Source organism: Conger conger, chromosome 2 (assembly GCF_963514075.1).
Source record: "Conger conger chromosome 2, fConCon1.1, whole genome shotgun sequence".
Classification (NCBI taxonomy): Eukaryota; Metazoa; Chordata; class Actinopteri; order Anguilliformes; family Congridae; genus Conger; species Conger conger.
Genome location: NC_083761.1, coordinates 16,310,272 through 16,332,532, shown reverse-complemented (window position 1 = coordinate 16,332,532; position 22,261 = coordinate 16,310,272). Strand labels below are relative to the sequence as shown.

The 22,261-nt window shown below is 41.2% G+C and overlaps 1 protein-coding gene across 2 annotated transcripts in view; it reads left to right on the top strand.

Moving 5' to 3' along the window:
- grid1b (glutamate receptor, ionotropic, delta 1b) overlaps positions 1-22,261 on the top strand; it is a 322,832-nt gene that overhangs the window by 282,245 nt on the left and 18,326 nt on the right. For both annotated transcript variants that reach the window (XM_061231038.1, XM_061231039.1), the window contains exons 9-13: positions 4,191-4,292; positions 5,588-5,785; positions 6,940-7,276; positions 8,750-8,888; positions 20,769-20,964. In XM_061231038.1, the coding sequence (XP_061087022.1) occupies positions 4,191-4,292; positions 5,588-5,785; positions 6,940-7,276; positions 8,750-8,888; positions 20,769-20,964 (972 nt within the window). The remainder of the gene's footprint in view (positions 1-4,190; positions 4,293-5,587; positions 5,786-6,939; positions 7,277-8,749; positions 8,889-20,768; positions 20,965-22,261) is intronic.

Here is a 22,261-nt window from a genome sequence, read left to right as displayed (position 1 = left end):
AAGGGGAAATGTGGTCCGCAATGATAAACGTGGACTGCTGAGGTTCTGATTGTGAGTTTAATATCAATGTCTTGATGGGAACGTTCTAGATTTATATGTGTATTTCACGGGTGCCGAACATAACTGCTGTAACTTCAATTCTGCTCTGGAATTTCAGTTCTGGATAACTTATTTTCCCATTCTTGAGAGGGATCACAAATTTCAAATCTCCATTGTTAATGGTCCACTGGGATTGACTTCAATGATGAAAAAATCATAAATGACAATATATCAATTCTATTTTTTTTTCTTTGTGAGAAATTAATTGCTCACATTTTCAGCAGCTGATGAGCATTTAACAACACAGTAGCATCATTACCTCTACAAAGCCAACAATGTTGATTGGGTCAAGACACACAGAGAGACAGATTTCCAGTGATTAAACTTGAACACATATTTTAACATTAAGTGCAATGATTCTCATTACAAATTATATCTACATCAACTATAAAATGATTCACAATAAATACAAAAAATCATGGCAGGAATGGCAGTAGGGAATGTAGTGACATAGAGGAACGTTTTTCAAAATAGCCTGTAACAGAACTCAAATATTTTGTATGTGACAAATATGCATCTGTAACCTTTAGAATCTTTTGGAAAACATGCCTGTTTGTGCCAATTGTGACATTCCTGACAAGGTTGGAGCAAAGCTACTGTGCTAAATTCCACCAGGTATGGTTGTTGTTGTACACTGGCATTCTACTTCTTGTACAGAAATGGAAAAAAGTATCAACAGTGATGCACTTGCCATTTTGGATGATTGTTTCGTTCCATATTGTGCCATATCCTCCAATAGCCTGCGGTAAGCTAAGGAAAGGTGGCTGTTTCATGCTTCACGCTAAGATCATTCAATAGCTTCAGCAAATAGAATAGCTATATAGTGAACACTAACAGTGCAGACAAACTGTAATTACAGTAAATCCTCAAATTGTGTCCGTGATTCTATTTGAAGCCGGGCCTCTGATAATAGCCCGGGGGCGTGGTCGATTCAGACAAATAAAGGCCGGCCCCCAAATACAAGCCGGGGTAATATTGCCTACCAGTAGGGCTATCAGTCCATGAGCACTAGAAGACATTGTTTCGATTTAACTCAATGAAATAAAAGAGCTCTTCTTAATATTTAATATTGTTGGTTGGTTTAATACTGCTGCCAATGAAAAGTCGTTGTCCTACACCATGGGTCTCCAACACGTATCACAATAAAAAGATCCTTAACTTGCTGTAATCTACGCTAATTTGTTATTGTTCATGAAGGCGTGTCTGGCAAGTTGTTATCTTATGAAGATGCATCTGTTTTGGCTTTCATTAATGGTTTAGCTACTCAAGTTGCGTTTCTGAACGGTTCCAGGAAGCGTTGAACAGTGTTGGCCCACTTTAAGTGTAGCCTTTTACTTTATTTCTAAGAATAAAATTCTACAACAGAAGCCTAATAAGAAATAAAGTCCTGCCTCGAATACAAGCCTGCCCCAAATAAAGGCCGGTGCTTTGTGCAGCCCAAGTAAATAAAAGACCCCGGACACAATTTGAGGATTTATGGTACTCGTAACTAAGGAAGAATGAAAGGCATTTTTGAGCCATGGTTTTAATTGGTTTTAGCTCAACGGGCTTAGTGAGCTGAGGATAGTTCACTTTGCAAAATAACCTGCCAAGTTCAACACCACTCCAGTGTAGTTGTTTATTTATTTAAAATATGTGCAATTTATTTATTTATTATTATTTGATTCATTTGTCGGTTTGTTTGTTTGTGGTTGGGAAAAATCTGTTTGTTGAATAACTGCTGGCAGATGCTCTGATCGATTTACTGATGCCTTTATTTTCTTTTTCTGTTAGTTGAACTTGACCTTTATTGCAACTGTAGACAATACTACTAGTTTAATACAGTGAAATACTGTATGTGGTTAAGGGTGCCAGCACATAATGAACAATTATGTTAAGAAGGTTAGCCACAGAGGAAAGACCAATGCTCTTGCCAGTTTGTTTATGACATTTCTTGATCCTCTGCCAAATTTTTCTGCTTTCCGTATTTCTGAGGAGGAACGGTGTTTCAGATTGCTGGAAGCGGAGTGTGCATAATGAAGAGGTTCCTATAGGAGATCACAGGAGGGACAGCAGAACTATCTGCTCCAGATAAATAGCATTCGGTTTGGCCTGGAGATTCTGCTCATGTTTTGCCAGTGAGCTTCTCCTCATTAGCCCGTGGTCATCCAGCAGCTCATAAATCTATGCCGTTATAAATACAAAACAACCCGGACTCCATCCAGGTCTCTCAAACGGTTGGCATGAATACACACAGATACGTATACTTTGTCTCGAATGTACGCCATCGGCTACAGTCATTTCCAGGCTGGAATTGAAACTATTTCACCAAAAGGAAACCATGAAAAGGAACATGGAACTAAAAAAATATATAAAACAAGGAAGTCAGGAGATGACAAGAATGAGGGACCAGGGCATGGAATGTGACAGTGAACTATCCTTTTAATTTTTATTTTATTGTTTTCCCTTTCCCTTTAAAATTCCCTTCTGTGTCCTTTTGAGCAAGATTTAGTCAATACATTACTCTTATATATAATTAAGGTTATAAACGTGTAGTTACTATGTTACTATGCTGTTAAGGGCATGAATTGACATTTCCTGTCACGGTTACAAATAGGAATCATAATAAAGATTATGATGGAGACTATTTATGTATTATAATGAATTAAACATTTTTAATAATAAGCATAGGCACGTGGGCTGGGTGGGGGCTCTTAACAGGATGAAGAATGAGGAAGTGTCCACTTTTCAGGACAGAGTTGCAGAATGCTGCTGCAGATATGATCTATCTCTGCCACAGCGGAAAATTGAAGACATTATGATTCATTATGACCCAGTTCAGAATACACAACGAGTATACAGCACAGTATGATTGCATTAATTATACTTCACAGAACCTTGAACATGAAAATCTTCCTCTATTATTAAAAGTGAACCCATTAATTGGCAGATTAATCAAGTAATGTCAAAAAATGTACATGCTATAACACGGAACTTGACTGACAGGCTGCATTCTCCTATAGAAATGTGTCACATTTGTATCCAGGCAAATTGTTTATTGTTTCAGAGCGTGTGCATCATCATAAAGTCTAATGTTAAAGGTACAATTGGTAGGATCTTTGTGTTAAAACATTGTTACAAGACCATTGTAAATCCCTTCATATCATTGAAAAATGCTCATTGACATGTTGAGTCACTTTCTGCTTGTGTCTATAGTCCTTCAATTTGGCTTTCAAAATGTACAGTTGATGCACTGTCACTGTACAAAAACTTTACAATATAGCTGTACAATAATTCAAGCTCATCGGTTGAAAATTGGTTCTAATTGCCACAGCCAATGGTGTGGGGGGTTTCAATGTCAGCACTTTCACTGAGAAGGGGGAGGGATAAACAGTGTTGTGGTTTGAGGGTGTTTGTTGCTGCAGTTACTCTCTTGGCCTTTGGAAGTTCTGAGATTATCTATTGTACCTTGTACCTTTAAGTCTAGTGATATTACAATTACTTTAAGTTTAGTATTCCCTCTGCAGTCTGTTCTGCCAGTGAGTCAAATCTTATTTTCTCAGTGGATAATGGCTATTTCAAACTCTGGAGAAATCATCAAAGGGATTTCCCACTTGGCAATGCTGTTCAAAGAACTGCTATGAATGTATTTTTTGTCAATCAGTAAGGATGAGCATTTCAGCAAATCTGAGCTAACCAGAACATGACAAGAGCTGGTTTTGCGGTTGAATTACACCATAGACCCCATGTAAGTTAATACATTTCAAAGAAAGGAGCAACAATTTTTGACTAGCAGCTTTACAGAAGTCAGTGGTTTCTTTGGTGACAGTAAGCCTTACCACATCCAACAAATGTCCAGGTATACAGAAATGTGTGGAGGAATGAAGAGGGCTTGTGCCTTCATTTTCCACAAAACGTTGCTGATGTTTCCTTGAACATCTCAAGTATCCCTCCTTGTTTTATGATTTGTGCTGTGCCTTTCGAAAATATTAAATATATACAGAAATGAGTTTGAATATTGTGAAAAAATGTCATCTCTCTCTCTCTCTCTCTCTGTCTCTCTCTCTCTCTCTCTCTCTCTCTCTCTCTCTGTCTCTCTGTCTCTCTCTCAGCTGGCGACATGGGACTCAACCGGGGGTCTTAACGGAAGTCTGAAGGAGAGTCGCATTGAGAATGGCATGCAAGGAGTGACGGTCAAAGTGGTCACACTGTTGGTAGGAAGTGTTCTCAGTGTGTGTGTGTGTGTGTGTCTATAAGTGTCTGAGTATGTGTTTTTGTGTGCATATGTGTATGCATACAGCTAGGCGCAACCACACAGCTGTTAGTCACATTAATGTCTGAGACAAAATTTCTCATCAGCAGAATGGATGTTCCTCTCAGAGACAGGGACTGCTAATGTGTCATTAATGATATTAAATACAGTTCAGTCAGAAGCATTTTGTTGAATTTTGAATCTTTTGAATGGGGTATTTGTATGTGAGACGGAGGGTAGTTTTTGGTTGTGTGTGCTTTCTGAAAGAGAGCATGGTCGCAGAGAAAAGACAGTAGTATAAGGGAGTTAGTGTAATTTTCTTTGGTGCAATAAAGGAAGAAAATGCCTCCTCGTTTTTGCAGCAGAAACCAGCGAAGCCGTTAAATTGCGTGTTACTCCGAGGTTGCTGACGAGTGAACAGTGCAGCTACAGCTAACTAGCTATAATTAGCAGCTTCGGCCTGGGGATCAAAAAGGAATACTGGTTCAGTTCCTCTGTGTCTCCCAACTACCGTTCCAAGTAATACAAATTTTGCCAAGCAGGCACACCATATCCAATCTCCTGGAATCATTCGTTTGCGAATGGATAAAAGAAAAGATGTTTCAAATGAAAATAAAAAATATATCTAGAAATGAGCATTATTATAACCTGATTTCCACCAGTTTTTTTAATGAAAAATACACAATTATTTTTATGAAAAAATAATCTCCAAAAATCATGAGCCTTAGGTATAGGTACAGTATATAGACATGCAGACTGTACATCCTAAGACACATTTGCGTTTGAAATCTCTATAGCTTTGTATCATGCATGTAATTCCCTTACATACTTTGAGGACATGGTATAGAACTGTAAGTGTTTTACACTTCATATGCAAAATGTCACATTGACTCAAAGGAATTTTAGGAATACCAAAGAAAGATGGAAAAAATAACAAATGTTTTACAGTCTATGTTAAAAGGTCAGTCCTTAAGTTTTGCGTCTGCATTTTGAAAACTGGAGTTTGACATATGAAGCATTTTTCCCCAGGTTCAATTTCCCTTCTTGCTGTAACCAGCACCTGACTGATAGACACATTTGTGCTTTCCTATCTACTTATTCTCTGTCCCATGAACATTTTCTTGTGTGGGCTGATGAGTTTCGTATATGCATAGTTGGATATGTATATTCGGTCTGAATTAATTTATAAATAAAATAGATATAGTTATAGTTCAGGCTGTTGGTGACCTGTTTTGATGATGGCACTTACCTTGGCAGGAGGATCCTTTCGTCATGGTAGCGGAAAACATTCTGGGACAACCCAAACGGTACAAAGGTTTCTCCATCGATGTCCTCGATGCACTGGCCAAGATCCTGGGCTTCAAGTACGAGATCTACCAGGTGTCAGACAGCAAGTATGGCACCCAGCTGCCCAACGGCTCCTGGAATGGCATGATCGGGGAACTCATTAACAAGGCAAGACTTACGGCAGATTTCACTCGCTAGAGAAATGTACAATGACAGTCCGCTGAGCAATTTTCTTAAAAGACATGCTTTCACACAAGCTATTTGTTGCATGTGAACATGTGTGTGTGTTTGCGTGTGTATGTATTAATGTGTGTATGTGTATGTGTGTGTCCGTCCGTGGATGTGTGTGTTTGTGTGAGTGTGTGTGCATGTGTGTGTACGTATGCATGTGCATGTGTGTGTGTGTATGCATGTGTATGTGTGTGTCCATACATGTGTGTGTGTGTGTTTGTGTGTGAGTGTGTGTGCATGTGTGTGTATGTATGCATGTGCATGTGTGTGTGTATGCATGTGTATGTGTGTGTCCATACATGTGTGTGTGTGTGCACGTGTGTGTACGTATGTATGTGCATGTGCGTGTGTGTGTGTACGTATGTATGTGCGCATGTGTCCGTGTGTGTGTGTGTGTGCACTTGTGTCTGTATGTGTATGTGTGTGTGTATGTATCTGTGTGTGTATATGTGTGTGTGTACGTATGTATGTGTGTGTGTGTGCATGTGTGTACGTGTGTGTGTGTATGTGTGTGTGTGTGTATGCGTGTGTGTCTGTGTGTGTGTGTGTGTGGGTATGTGTCTGTGTGTGTCTGTGTGTGTGTGTGTGTGTGTGTGTGTGTGTATGTGTGTGTGTGCGTATGTGTGTGTGTGTGTGTGTGTCTGTGTGTGTGTGTGTATGTGTGCGTGTGTGTGTATGCGTGTGTGTGTCTGTGTGTGTGTGTGTATGTGCGTGTGTCTGTGTGTGTGTGTGGCTATGTGTCTGTCTGTGTGTGTGTGTGCGTGTGTGGGTATGTGTCTGTGTGTGTGTGTGTGTGTGTGTGCGTGTGCGTGTGCGTGTGCGTGTGCGTGTGTGTGTGTGTGTGTCTGTGTGTGTGTGTGTGTGTGTGTGTGTGTGTGTGTGTGTATGCGTGTGTGTGTGTATGCCTGTGTGTGTGTGTCTGTGTGTATGTGTGCGTGTGTGTGTATGTGTGTGTGTGTGTGTGCGTGTGTGTGTGTGTGTGTGTGTGTGTGTGTGTGTGTGTGTGTGTGTGTCTGTCTGTGTGTGTGTGTCTGTGTGTGTGTGTGTGTGTGTGTGTGTGTGTGTGTGTACGTGTCCCTGCATCTCTGCAGAGGGCAGACCTGGCGGTCTCAGCCATCACCATCACTCCGGAGCGGGAGAACGTGGTGGACTTCAGCAAGCGCTACATGGACTACTCCGTGGGCATCCTGCTGAGGAAGCCCGAGGAGAAGATCAACATCTTCTCGCTCTTCGCGCCCTTCGACCTGGCCGTGTGGGCCTGCATCGCCGCCGCCATCCCCGTGGTGGGGGTCCTGATCTTCGTCCTGAACCGCATGCAGTCGGGCCGCGCCCAGAACCCCCCCACCCCCCACCAGCAGCCCCCGGCCTCCGTCTCTAACTCCCTGCACAGCGCAATCTGGATCGTCTATGGAGCCTTTGTGCAGCAAGGTGGGGCGCCACTTCTCATCAGACCTCAGCGTGCTGCCAACAGCAAGCTGTCACTCAGGGACATTCGTCTTCAGTGGCTGCTCCTTTCTCTCTCAGAATAGAAGCGTTATGAATTTACTGCGGAAGCTTTTTATAGCTGTCTGCCATTAAGATGCTAATAAGTGGCATACGAGCATAATATTTACATTTTTACTTATTTTTACTTAGGCTTACGCTCTCTTTACTTATGCTTTTATTTTATGAATTATCTCAAGACGAAGCATGGCAAAGAGTGTGGAGATTATTGTAAAGCAAACAATATTTCACTTTAAAAGGCACTATGTGCTTTATTTTATATGGTAAGTTGCTATTTATTGCTGATATGTAGTGGACTGAGGGACATATCTACGTATATGTAAGAGGATAATTGTCAATTTTTGCTGTGTAATTATTATTATTATTATTATTATTATTATTATGCAGCTGATCTTACAGGTGGGACTGTATGAATAACCTGATGTTGTCCACCTACAACGCAGCGGTTTCCTCTGAAGCGCGTTAGGCTCGCCGGTGTTCAGTAAAGGTGCCTTTGAGTGCAGAGCGATGAGATCTGCTGGTGCCCATCCAAGAACGGCGAAACGGAATAAATCACTACCTCAGCAACTACTGCTGATCCTCCAGCTGCATCTATTACTGTTTGGCACGTGGCCTGCGGACCCTTTTAAGCCTAACAGCCAGCGATTAAAATCTGGGGAGGCCGGGTCCCTTCGGTCCTCCGCTCTGTGGGCTGTTGAGTCGCGTGTTTACAGTTTCCCCATACAAGGGTACAAGCAAACGTCCTCCCAGTTTCAACACAATTGATGTTTTTGTACTGCGTTCCAGAGGGCAATGTAAAATCCGCAGTGTACAACATGACATTACATTGTGGAATTTGTTCTTTGGGTGGATGTATTCTCTGGATTGTACAGTTTGTTTGAGATTATTATTACTGGTTTTATGCTCATAGTTTTTGGGGTATATATAGTTTATATATTACATTAAGCTGAATTTATTTTAGCTGAATTTTGCAGTATGATATTAAGTGTGTGGATGTGATTTCATGCTGTGCATGAACATAGTAATTAGTGTTACAGTGCACAGCATGGTCAAATTAAATATGACATAAATTTCGAAAATGTAGTTTTAAACTATTTTAGGCTGGGTGGGATGACTACACAACTATGCAATTTCTGTTAAGAAGCAGAATTAATGAAATCTCCCTCCCTCTTACCAATTTCGGGATTCCAGGCTCATAGTTAGAAAGGTATATTGACTTTATGTGTACTTAGCCTGTGAACATGCCAACTCTTTGCAAAGGAGCCCGAGAGAGAAATACAAAAACAGTGGGAGATGGAAAAAGCAATCAGTCTATGTGGCCCGTTCTCTAGCGACCCTCTCTGCCTGAGCAAACATGACGGGCGGCTGCGGGTGTTCTGAGCGCTGCTTCTGTTGCAGGAGGGGACTCCATCGTGAGCTCTGTGGCCCTGCGCATCGTGATGGGCAGCTGGTGGCTCTTCACCCTGATAGTCTGCTCCTCCTACACGGCCAACCTGGCAGCCTACCTCACCGTGTCTCGCATGGACAACACCATACGGTAGGTTATCGGGGAGGCCGGTCGCACGGCACACTGCGGGCGCTTCACAGGAAACATACGCCGCGTAAAGCAGCCCTCGCCCCTGTATCCGAGACGCTGGCACAACCCAGGACCGCGGCCAACTTCCCGGACTCCCAGGAGACGTTTGGTGAACGCGTTCGGCTAAATAGCTTTTTCTGAGGTCTTCGCGTGCTACAGTGCTACGTGCCCTTGTACAGTTCCTTGTATTTACATTTGTATCTTCTAGTAAGAACGGTTTTTAGCATCTATTATTTTCTACCATGTGAAGAGTTACTGACCCTGCCATACCTTTCCCATTATTATGTCAGGGTAATTACTTTTTATATGTAGTTTATGGTGTTATTAACTAAAAGCGTCAGTAGCTCTTTCACCACCCATTATCTTATAAAAAAAAGGTCTCCTGGCAGCCTTTATTTGTGGTATTAAAGTGACACATGAAGAAGTACATATCTTCCATATGGTATCCTGTATATAATGCGTGTAATCTACGGCTGAATAAAATACTCACATCAGACCCTTTTATGCATATTGTTCTGTAGCTCTGGACTGACCCAATTTCTTTAACTACTTCGTTGGGAGGAAGACAGCCTTACTGGATGAACTATAACCCACACAATTACATGTTCATGGTACAGTGAGTTCCAATTCTGCGTATTTGTGGATTCCGATGTGCGTGTAAAGCCAGGAACTGCTACAGAGCTTTACATGAAAACCCTGCCTCCCATCTCTTGTGCCCCATTAATTGGTTGTGTTTGCACTCTCTGCAACAGAAACAGGAGTGCTGAATCCCATTCCTCCTTTAATGGAAAAGTTGTCATAGAGGGAGGTCTGTGGGGGCCATTTTAATCGTGAATCCTTCGCCGGCGCTCAATGGAATTGAGTGGACTGTGTCAAGTGCTGCGGTCGCTCGGTAACCCCCGTGCGCGGCCGTCGTCCTTGGGGAGCCGAGGCGGTTCGCAGGCGCTATAAATCCCGGCCTGCTTTGTACCCCGAGGCACGTTTAAAAGCACCCCGGTCTATCTGGGGAAGGGAACGCGTTCCGTGCCGGTCATTAAAGGCCTCCGCGGGAGTAGTTGGTGCCAGCCATTGACCAGGTGTCAAAGTGGCGGTTGTTGCCGTTAACTGTGTTTGTAACTGCCGTCGACGCGGACCTAACTCCCCGAGAGCGGCGCTGCTTTTCGTTAGCCACGGCGACGGCATCACGGCCGAATTTTGCACTCGGCTTGCAGCAGCTGGCCCCGCGGCGGTGGCCGTAGCACGTTAGCACCACCCCCGCGGGGCGTGGGGCACCGGCACAATGAGCCTTCTTGATGAAACCCAGCGTTAATGTGGTGTGAAATATATACTCAGACATCCCACCTCTCCGGGAAGCTCCGGGAATTTGGAATGTGCTCCCCGATACCTGCGAGAGGTCAGGAATTTCTCGCAAATCGGCAATCTCCGCTAAGCTGAAGTATGGAAACTGGCATGAACCTGAAGTGAACTGCCGTACCGTCGCAAATTGTGAACCTGCAAAGTGCAGGGGACGGCCCCCCCTTCCCTCCCCGCCCCGTCCTGCTGCGTAATTTGCAGGGGGAACAAGTTTGCTTGTTCGACTGGAAGCCTTATTGGTGGGATGCCTGTATGCTACTGTAATCTCTCCCTGCAGGAAGGCGTAATGGTATTTGATTTTTAAGAACAGGGGTAGGCACCCCTCGTCTGAAAACACTTGTTTTTTGGGGTTTCTTTCCATCCAAACACAGTTGCATAACTGCCTACATGGTAATTACATGGCTACATAACGAAATAAATTCTGCTAACTGTATTCTCCAGGCACTACTTTCCATAAATTGTGGAGGCCCTGAAAATTATAGCTCTTAGCAACCATATTTGCCTACCCATGATTTAGCATGTGTTTACAATTCACAGGACCGAAGCACTGCATCAATGCAATGTAGCAGACAATGCTAATGCGCTATCAAAGGGAAAAAAAATTATGCAATAAAGATATCATGACACGCAAATGCTGCAAATTAATCAAATTAAAATGAAACCGTCATTTATTGCAATCTGGGCCGCATTGTGGTGGTAATGCAATTATAATGCATCTAAAAGGTGTGAGCTGTGATTTGTGGCTCCATGCCGTTGCTTAACATGGCCAACCAGATCAGGTTATCAGTGTGAACAATTCTGATAAAAATCGTACCATAAATAAGTTTGACCAAGCTGTTGACGGTAACTGTCTTCTTCAATATGGTCAAGTCCAATATGTCCTGTTGACTGTATGTGTAATGACCACTGTCGTGTGGTTGCTGCTATCCTGTTAGCTAGTTGCTTCTGGGTGCATTGTGATTTTTGGTCATCCAGTCTTATGTATGTGGCATCAGACAGTGTGTGACCAAAACTAAATGTTGCGATCTGGCCAATACAGTTGGAAGATCATAGGTCTTTGAGGGGGAGACCCTTTGTGTCTCCTTTCATGTTAGCCAAAGGCTGGTTTAAAAAATGGGAGTGCACAGCATGCTACTGCTGTGTTTGGTATGGCATTACCACCCTGCGGTGCAAGCCTTTCCTCACTCTACCCGATTTGGTGTGTGAGTTAGAGTAATAAAGACAGACACACTTGTTTTCTTCTTCACACATCTCTGGTCTGCTCTGCTTTATTATGATGTATTATTATAGCAATACATATTATTATTAAACAATAATGTTATAATCCGTGTTGGGTCCCTCTGCTTCTGATAAGATGGTGCTCTTGGTTCCAAACAACAAACTTAAGGATTTAGTTAATGATATCCCCAAAGATGTTTTGTTTTTGTCTTTGCCCTACCAGGCTTGCAAAATATGGAAAATATCCATCTGCTTGTCTTAGTATTTGTTTATTTAGACTTTTATTTCCTGTTCCATCTATGCTTCTATTGTTTACAAAATAGCGTTTTATGTTCATCTGTTGGTTATGGAGGTGGGGAGGTTGATTGGAAAGTTGCATGTAAGTCAAGTGGGATAAAGAAAGGCTATCGTAGAGGGAACGCAAATGTGTGCTTTGGAGATTCCAAGTAATTCCTGGGTAGGCATCAAAATCACAGTTATCTCTTCATTCCTGCTTTTTAATCTTTTTCTCCCTCCGTCCTTGATTGCTGGTTTATGTTGGTCCAGTCAGCTTGTACAAGATTCATTTATATTCAGTCTGCTATGTACCACGTCTGCACTATCCAGCTTGGGACATTTGTTTGGCAGCCAGACTAGTGTCATTTTTTTAAAACATGCCATGTTGACGTGAAGTATTTCAGGAATCCACCAGCAATTTTGACTAAGAGCGTATTTTTGTTTCCGCATAACTGATTTTATTTTAACGTGAATTTGAGTGGTTAAGTAAAGTGACGTGAGGACACTGCAGATATTGCGTGTGTGTGTGTGTGTGCGCATGTGTCCGTGTGTCCGTTCATGTGCTGGTGGCCTCATGATTCTTTGTTTATCAATACTTAATACTTAAATATAGTCAAATTATCCTCCAAGTGTGTGTTATAATTGTGTTATCCTAATTGGACAACATCATATAGTGATTCACTGGCTTTGTGCTGTCAGGCATGTAGTAACTGTAAATGTAATTGTAAATTTAGTCTAATGCCGCAGTGCTACATTTAAGAAATATTATATTGAATATGTTTAAACTGGTAAAACAAATACACACAGTGTTTACAGTAACCAATTACTTTGTGTTCTTAAGTTCATTAGGTAATCCTATTTAGTTGTATCTCTGTAGTTTCTGTTGTGATATCAGTCTCTTCCATGCATAATCACAATAATAATCAGAATAATCATAGAACTGCAATTTTAAAGCAATGCTATGAGTGCTTCATAGTAATTTAAAAGTAAGCAAAGTCAAGTACCTGCTGAAAACCTCACTATTGAAATGTCATTATTATAGAAAATGGAAAGAGAGTGCGTTTTTAATATTGACAGGAGTATTGAATGTGACAAGAGAGAGGATGTATTGATGTGTTCAAATGAGTGCAGTTATTATAAGAGAATTGTCTGCTAGTTGTGAGGCACTAGAACGATTGATCTCCAGTACTGAGGGTACCTCTCTAAGGAATAGCAGGGATGTGCTGATTATGTGTAAGGCATTCATGATTCACTAAATAGGACGTATGATAAGACAGAGAATATAAATGAAGGTTACGGAATGCAAACAGAGTTTGTTTTTAAATATCAAAGGTCATTTGTCATGCTTCTGTCGAAAGGTAAGTAAACAACTTCGCTTTTTTAGGTTATTTAAAAGTGTCTTGATTGGGTGGTTCGCAGTGTTGCTGTCTGGCAGTTACTCTTTTCTGCCCTCCTTCTTTATTTTCACACTATCGGGTAATAAGGTTGACTAACTCATCTTGTTTACATTTTCACACCCATATGTCTCTATTCTATCCCTGTCATACTCGACTGGTGTTTCATTTACTGTATTGAGTTGTTTCTTGGTGGCTAGTCTCAGAATGAGGAAACAGTCAAATTGTTCACGGTAGGGCAGGGGCGTCAAACTCCAGTCCTGGAGGGCCGCAGTGTCTGCTGGTTTTTGGTGTGTTTCAGCATGAGAGATGCATTTCTAAGTTTTTCACTTGCTAAAGAGTCCACACACTTTGTTCTCAAGGCCTCAATTGGCTGCTGATTGAAAGGAAACCACAAATACCAGCAGACACTGCGGCCATCTACATTACATTACATTACGTTATTGGCATTTGGCAGACGCTCTTATCCAGACCGACGTACAGTTGATTAGACTACACAGGAGACAATCCTCCCCTGGAGCAATGCAGGGTTAAGGGCCTTGCTCAAGGGCCCAACGGCTGTGTGGATCTTATTGTGGCTACACTGGGATTAGAACCACCGACCTTGCGTGTCCCAGTCATTTGCCTTAACCACTACGCTACAGGCCTCTAGGACTGGAGTTTGGCACCCCTGCGGTAGGGGCTAAGAAGCCTGTTTGTTTGCCTTCATTCTTGGTCCTGGCGTAGCAGAGGGATTTGGCCTTGGGACCAGGGGAAAGCCATAATACAGTAACACTGATCGTTCACCCTCCTTCCTCCACCCAAGCAGGAGGTTTGCTTATGTTAACCTGTTAACGCCGTGCGCATGCAGGATTGAGAACTCCAGGGTTTTTTATCCCCTCTTATTAAAAATTAATTGCTTTCTCCCAACCAAATGGCATGAAATTGCACAATGCCTTTTTTCCATTTTTTCCTTATAAATTTTTCACCACCCACCATTTCAAAATGCTTTTATGAAATCATGCCATGGCATAGATTATTGCAGACCAGACACTCAGCTTGTGGAACAAAGACTCTATTTGCATTAATAGTATTGCTTTAGTGCTATTACATGTCTTTCTAGTGGGTAGTGGGTGGCATTTCTTTCTACTTCAAGCATCACTGAATATGTATACCCTTGAAGGCTGGCAAATTTGATACACAGTCACATTGCTTTGATGTCTAATTTTATATAGTCCACTTTGATGCATGGAATTCATCACATAACTTTTTCACATAGCTGTGTGCAGAGGCATTTGAGTCTGAGATGATGCACAATATATGCAGTTCTTAGTGTTGTTTCCATTTTAGCGATATTCATAGGGTGCCAAATACCATCTATTGAAGAATAAAAACAAAGTGCATTGAATATTGCATATGCAATATTAAATGTTTAATGGTCCATCCACAAAATCTGAGGATAACCATTACACTACTAGAAAATCACGCCAGCTCTGTAGCGGAATAACTGCCGGTCTGTGGCAAAGTCTCTGCAGTAAATAATCTTTAATTTTTCTACCTACACGCAGAAATCCACTCTAAAATGCTTAAATCCAATGCTTAAAAAAAACAAACATTTTAGAACAGACTTCTTTATAACAGTTATTAAAAACTGTTGGATATCTGTTTTTTAGATCATGGTATAGAAGAGCATTTTCCTGCTTACCAGCCATTGTAAAGCTCTCTTGTCAGAAGCTTGTAAACAGTAACTTCTGATACTGCAAGTATTTAAAATTTAGACTCAGTGAGCACTTTATTGGGTAGACCTGATACTGTACTTTAGAAGGTGACTAAAGGTGATGTGTGCGGGAGAGAAGCTTCCGGAACTCCTAAATGGTGCTAAACGGCTTATCCTATTAAGGCACTGTTCCAGTGTGTGGATGGGCTACGCGGTCTGGCGTGAAATCCGTCCATGAGGAAGTATCAGGTGCCCAGAGTCTGTTTGCACAAGCTGCCAAGCATACAGAGCATACGCATGGATTGATGGTGGAGGCTGCAGCCACAAGGGTGGCTGGTGAATATGATTGGACATTCCAATTTGGGATAAATATGAAAGAGGGAGCTTTTTTCAAAGGAAACTACAAAATGGAGCTATTATGTGTTATCAATACATAATAGCTGCAGAGAGTATGAGCACAGTTTATTGGACAACAGATTGAACAGGGCCATTTTACTCTGTATACTTTTTGAGTCAAAGCAAAAAAGTGTGACTTAAAAAGCCCCTCCCTGACTACCAAGCAGTGCTAGCCCTATTCTTCCCTGTACCCAGCTTATGTTGATATGAAGCCGATGCCACTGGTCGTGCGGTTCGTAAACTCTCCCTCACCGATCACAAGATAAAGGAGTTCTGTTTCCTTTCGTATTATTCTTCCTCAGTGTGATGACTCAAAGCACTGAAATGCCTTTTCAAGTGTCAGCCGATGTCGTTTTACTCACATATGAGTTCAAGCAGGATCGATACAAAGCTTGCATTACACAAAGCCTTAAATAAAAGGCCTTAAATAAAGGATCAATGAAGAATGCTCTTGCATAATTAAAAGGCACAGCAGCTTTTTATCTACATTACCTGATTGTTTCTGCTGGTATGAACTTTTCTAAAAGCAAAAACCGAATTTGCTCTTAGCCTAGGGCTTCGTAACTTTGGGCAGTGTTTAATAATGGCTGCACTGTGTGGTAAGGCATTATGATTTGGAGTCCTGTGGGAAAATATCCCTTTCGGATACAGATAGCGCTAAAGCCATCATTTGTCATTGTGTTTGCTGTAGACGTATCTGGGTTAGTTGCCTGTCTGGCTGATATATTTTGGATGAGTCATAACCTGAGGGCAATTAACTTTAAATATTGTCATTGAAGCAGCGTGCAGAGATCATTTCCTTCCATCAAGGGTCAGTAAGGGCAGAGAGATGTCTTGTTTACAGTGCCGTGTAGGTTAAGAGGTAGAATTAAAAAGCCGCTGCTTCTCTTTCTGACATTTTCCGCTGAGTGGGAGTGAGAGATGTGATTTAAGAATTCCATTTGGGTGTTCTGCGCCCCCGTCCCCCTTTTGATCTCACCAATTTACAAAACCATTTGTGCTTACAGATAGGAGGCAGGCAGACCCACAGGTCTGACTGACCAGCAGGTGTCACTAGTGTGTAATGAGCTACTGCCATCCCCACCGAATGAACCTCTCCCATCCTTGAGTGATGCTACAACCAATCGTGCCTTGTCCTTTGAGGTCATGTGCTCACATAGTTCTTTATCAGGATGAGCCACCCAGCAACCCGCCCCCTCCTCCCATTCTGGGGTTTTTATTGGTTCTTATTGTCTCACTATTACGGTGTCAACCACAGCGGACTTCAAAGTTATGTTGAGGCTAATGTTCTGTTGAGATGAATGAGCTGTTTTGTTCATTCTTTTCGTATTTAATTATTGTTTATTTGTTTATTTACATTCATATGCAGTCAGATCCTTAATCCCCAATTATGTATGCTAGTGGCTGTTTTGACATTCTGCGCTGTAATGGAGTGAAGACATCATAATAAGTAAAGCCAGGGGGTCTAATATGCAACCAGCTGCAAACTATGCAAAAAAATCAATGTGTAATTATCCAATATGCAGTTTTATGGTGGTTGCAATGTCACATTATTAATTTAATCTGCATCCTGTGGTTCATTCACAAAATCAAAATCAAACAGTGAAGTGCTACCGGACCTGGCATGCATCAGGTAATTGAGAGTTACACTGGCATAATATCAAAGAAATGTGTCTTGTTGTTTTTTTCTTTTTTAATATAGAGCGATTTTCTTTATTATCTTCGATCATTTTCCATGTGGCCACCCGCTGGGTAGTTTTACGTAACATCACTGCAGAGCAAGGTTTGTTTCTTTCTATGAAAAAATGAAATAAAGAATCATCTTAGACTTGGCACAGTCATTCTGTGTAGGATGAAGTGAAAAGGCAGCCAGTGCCGACAATGTATAATGAAAGGTATCCAGCACCAGTTCTAAGCAGAGGCGACATAGTCAATGTATCGTCCATGGCAGTTTCAAACGTAGGCAACATAGTCAATGTATAGTCCATGGCAGTTTCAAACGTAGGCAACATAGTCAATGTATAGTCCATGGCAGTTTCAAACGTAGGCGACATAGTCAATGTATAGTCCATGGCAGTTTCAAACGTAGGCGACATAGTCAATGGCCACTGCTCTCCCCTCTTCCAGAATCATAACATAACTGCCTCCCCAGGCTTCATTTCATAATTGAAGCCCCGCTAACCTCCTCACACATTCCGTAACTACAGCCCACTAGGTATGATCCAACTCAAATCGGCCTCCGAATAACATCTTTTCCACAGCCTCTAGTAGTTTAGAGCTAGCCCTGTGTATAGTTATCCTCTGCTGCATGATGTATTTACAGACGCTGAAAAAAACATAAAACGAAAATGTTATTACGGCAAGCAATTATGAAATGAATTAATTTATTATCTAAACAAACAGTAAATCTTCCGCAAAACAATCGGTTTACTCATAAGATAAATATATTCAAATCACGAAGCTGGAATACATCAAAACAAAGACATGATGATTAATGCTATAGGAAGTGTTAAACAAGTGGAGCACCTTTATGTGAGTGAAAATTATAACTTTATACAATGGATGTTGAAACCGTTAACAAATTGGATGTCATTGTTCGTGTTGTTATTAATTAACAGTCTTTGGAGGCTGCAGTCACCGAAAGAAAATTATTACTCTCACTATTTTTAATTGTAACTTTTTCCAGCCTGATAAGAACTCCTGGAAACATTCGGAAGGTTGTTATTAGGAATGTGCTGCACTGGCCAGACACCTGTAATAATCTCCTGTAATAATAATTCAAGTGATAACTCCGGTTCCATTTGAGATGCAGAGTGGACGAAACAGAGCAGAAAGTTCTGGATTCAATCACCGTTTATCAAAAGTCTTCACATTCACTATTAAATTAACATCTTTGGTCTTTTCTGCTAAAAAATAACAGCTTGGTGAGTTCAGCAGTCACATATAATAAGGTACTAACGACATTTGCCTTTTTTTCTTCCAGAAAATTGACACTTGTTTAAAAAAAGCTAGTGACAGAGCGAGAGTCCGAGCTTGTGACAAATGTTTATTGAACCCAGGCCCAGATTTCCCCATCACTCTCCAAGCGCTACAAATGAGAGTGTGTCAGTCGTGGAGCGGGTGCTCTGGACCTGCTGGTGGGGAAGCAGGAGACTCCGTGCCAGTGGGTCTACGGCATATGGCACCGCTGCATCACATGACAGCCTCTTCATCACTCGGAGAGGAAAGGGAATAAAGACGTCCAGGGGAGCAAAGTTCATTGACCTGAACCATTAAGGCAAACAAATGGGACTGCTGGGTGCTCCTGAATGATCTCATCAATAATAAACCAGAGGGCTTCTCCTCTCCTCCTCTCGGGTGCAGACGGTAGACGGTCGCCCCTCTCTCTCTCTATGGGTTATGGCTCTCGTACCTTCAATGCGATTTTGTGCTCCGATGTGAGCCATGGGTTTCGAGGCTGAGATGTAGCCCTGATCATTTTCTATTTTTTGGACTAAATACATGAACATTTTTTGGAGGGGCTTTTCCCCATTTTAACCTTTGTTGAAATAGACCAAGACAGATTTCCAGAATTTATGTATGAGTTGACCTGACAAAACCCATTCCTTATGCACAGTATATTATCTATGTGAAAGCAATACTGTCATTAATGAGAGTGATGTGATGTACCGTATTCTATGTTTTCTGAAATTCTAAATAAGTTATGTCATATTTGGCATTAATACACATTCATACACAGTCATCATGTTTCATATTTTCTGTTATTATGGTTCAGCATGGGGTCATAGGAAAATGAATGCCCCCATGCTGAACTCCCCATCGTCCATCCTTCACCCCAACAGAGACTGTTGAATTCTGTAAGTTGCGTGCTCGCTAAGGCTACAGATTCTTATCTGCATGTACCATCAGGTGGTAAAATGGAAGGGGTATCCTCCAAAAACCGTAGTCAGTCAATCTAAGAAAAGATTTTTGGGGAGGGTGCCATTTTGAGAGGCACTGTATTTGTTGTTTATGAGAGGACATGAATTGAATTTATAGCTTCACCTGTCCATAGGCCACTAGAGTCAGTTTAAACCAGCCCACCTGACTCAGCGAGGCTTCAGTGTGACCAAAGGGATCCATGCCATTTCAAAAAGCTTCTGTGACCATATAAAACAATATTATTCTACAGGCCTGATGTTTTATCCGTATATGTTTGATTTAAATACACTGAAGTACTGTAATTAAAAGTAACAAAATATAATGGCCTCATCTTACCTGATAATCAAAACCGGAATAGACCATTTAATGTCGCAAGGAAGGATTATGTCTGCCTGCTTCAGATTAACCATTGCATAGCCTTAATTTTTCAGGTATTAGGCCTACTCGTAGTATACTAAGGAACAGAAAAGTCTGTAAACAAAATTTAAAACTATTTTTGAATGTTAGTGACCGTTTTACTGTTCAGTGTGCTTCCTTTCCTTCCATTTGAGTACTAGTCAAAGGAAGAAAGCCTATCGTGTGAAGCATTCACACCGGTAATGAATAGATTAATTAACTTGCATAGCTTAATCAGAAATCTTTCACAATGTTTTATGGCACTTTATGTTGCTCCACCTCATAGATCTTTTCATTTTATCTTCCTTGCATAATCAATGCTCCATTTTTGAGTTAATTGAAAGTTGTTAATGTTCTTTTTTAAATTACTTTGCCCGTTGTTTGATAGATAGGCAATAGAAAAGACAGATTCAATGGCACATGACTGTCAAGAAATAGTGTTCCTCCAGTTTCATGCGCTTCTCCAGATAGAGAAGACAATGTTTCAATTACTAATGTAACAATTGCTGTTAATCAGTCTACAAATGAGTGGTTTAATTTTACTTCTTTTTCTGCTTTCTTTTAGCAACACAACTGTCATGGTATAGTACAGTATATGATCCTATATTATGATTTCACACTTTACTTTTCCTATGGTTCTCCATTCTACTTGCGAATGTATACGTTGTTTTCACAGTTCTGTATATAATTGCATCATACATGAACAAAAATGTCTCACCAGACACCCATTTAACAACTTTATTTTCTGTTAAACACTGTTCTAATGTGACACTTTAGAATATCCTGGAACGGTTGAGAATCAAATGTTATAGTGTTGCTCACACATTACAGTATGTGCTAGTCCATTCTACCTGTAGTATATCTGAAATAATTGCCTTAGTGTGGCAATTCGTTTAATGTGTGTATTTATATCTTTGTGTCTATGTGTTTGCTTTATCACCTATTAAATTATGCACTGTGTATAATGGGTCATTACTTGCTGCTTCTTGATGCTCCTCAAAAGCTCGGACCTAATTTCTCTGAAACTGTCCATCCCCTGTGGTGTAGACCAGCATGTGGGTAAATAGGCTGGTTAATTGTCCTTCTGTAGCAGGTGGACCACACGCCAGCCGGTTTTGATGCCATGCCGTGTCAATAGCTCTTCCTCCAGAGTGAAATCTATTTTTTTTCTCCTTCTGGCTGGCTCACCAGGACCTTCCAGGACTTGTCGAAACAGATGGACCTGGCCTATGGGACGGTGAGGGATTCTGCCGTGTACGACTACTTTAAAGCCAAGGGCACCAACCCTCTGGAGCAGGACAGCACCTTCGCAGAGCTTTGGAGAACCATCAGCAAGAACAACGGTCACGACTACTCTGTGTCCAGCCCTTCAGAGGGCATCCGCAAGGTAGGACATGGAAGGTGGAGACGATTCTAGGGGCCCACAGCTTGGGGGGGGCCCAAAGCTGGAGAATTGAGTTTGTTTCATTCGAAAAAGGAGGCCCCGAGCAATATTCTTTCAGGGAGCCCAGAGTTGCTATAGTTATGCCCATGCATGTATACTACTCTTCCCCAATCCACACATTAGCGCACAGAGCATAGTTTGAAGACTGAAAAACTGTTTCAGTTGTAATGGGCAAATAAATTGCAAGCATGTCCTCAGCCTGATATTTTCAATTCCAATTTAACTGAAAATAAATGATGTATAACATGCCCTTTAAGAGTGGAACAAGTTTGATGCCGAGTGGTAATTAATCCAAATTGTTCAAATCATTTAATTGGTTAATCTGTAAAACCTCTCCATTAAGATATTTTTTTTCAGGCATGATTACATGCTGAAATTAACTGAGCATCAGTCCACTTGCTTGCATCTGTAATCCTATTGTACATGAAAAAGATCAGGCATGACAGATGCTAAACAGATGCATTTATCAATTAGCTTTGTCTGATGTTTATGAATATCAGTGGATTGATTTAATTGTGTCAAATGCCATATTGTGGAATTATACTAGTTAATCTCATAAGCAGTCTTTGATGAAGGATCAGGCAAATGAAAGCCTCATCAATACATCGTGCATTAGCATAAACACCACAAGATTAATTTCACTGCGCGTAACAGTGGATGCTTTAACAGTCAATGTTTACCGTCCAGTTCACCTTTTTCTGCTCTATTGTAAACAATTTTGGTTTCTATCATCCAGCTTTAGATTAAACAAATTTTAATTAATTATTTGAGCTTCTCTGCTGAAGCAACAATAAATGTCTTATTTGTAAATGCACGGCAAATTAAGTTAAGAAAAGATAATTTAAGTAAGTCACATCACCGTCAAGAACAGCAAACAAAACAGTTGAAATCAGTTGAAACCGCCAACATTATTATTTTATGTCTAGTATTTACAGTGGGCTGCAGAAATGCTCAAAAGAATCCACACATCACTGCAAAATGGCTGAAAAAAAGAGTAGCAGATGTAGCAGGTGTAGCTGTTCACAGGACAACAATACAATCTACTTTAAACAACAAAGACCTACATGGCCGAGTTGCCAGAAAGAACAGCCTCAACACAAACCTAAGTGTCTGAAGTATGCTAAATAAAACAGTGAGAAGCCTGAAGCCTTTTGGAACAATGTGCTTTGGACTGACAAAACCAAAATTGAACTTTTTGGCCACGACCAAAAAAGAATGTTTGAAGCCTTTGTAGAGAAGA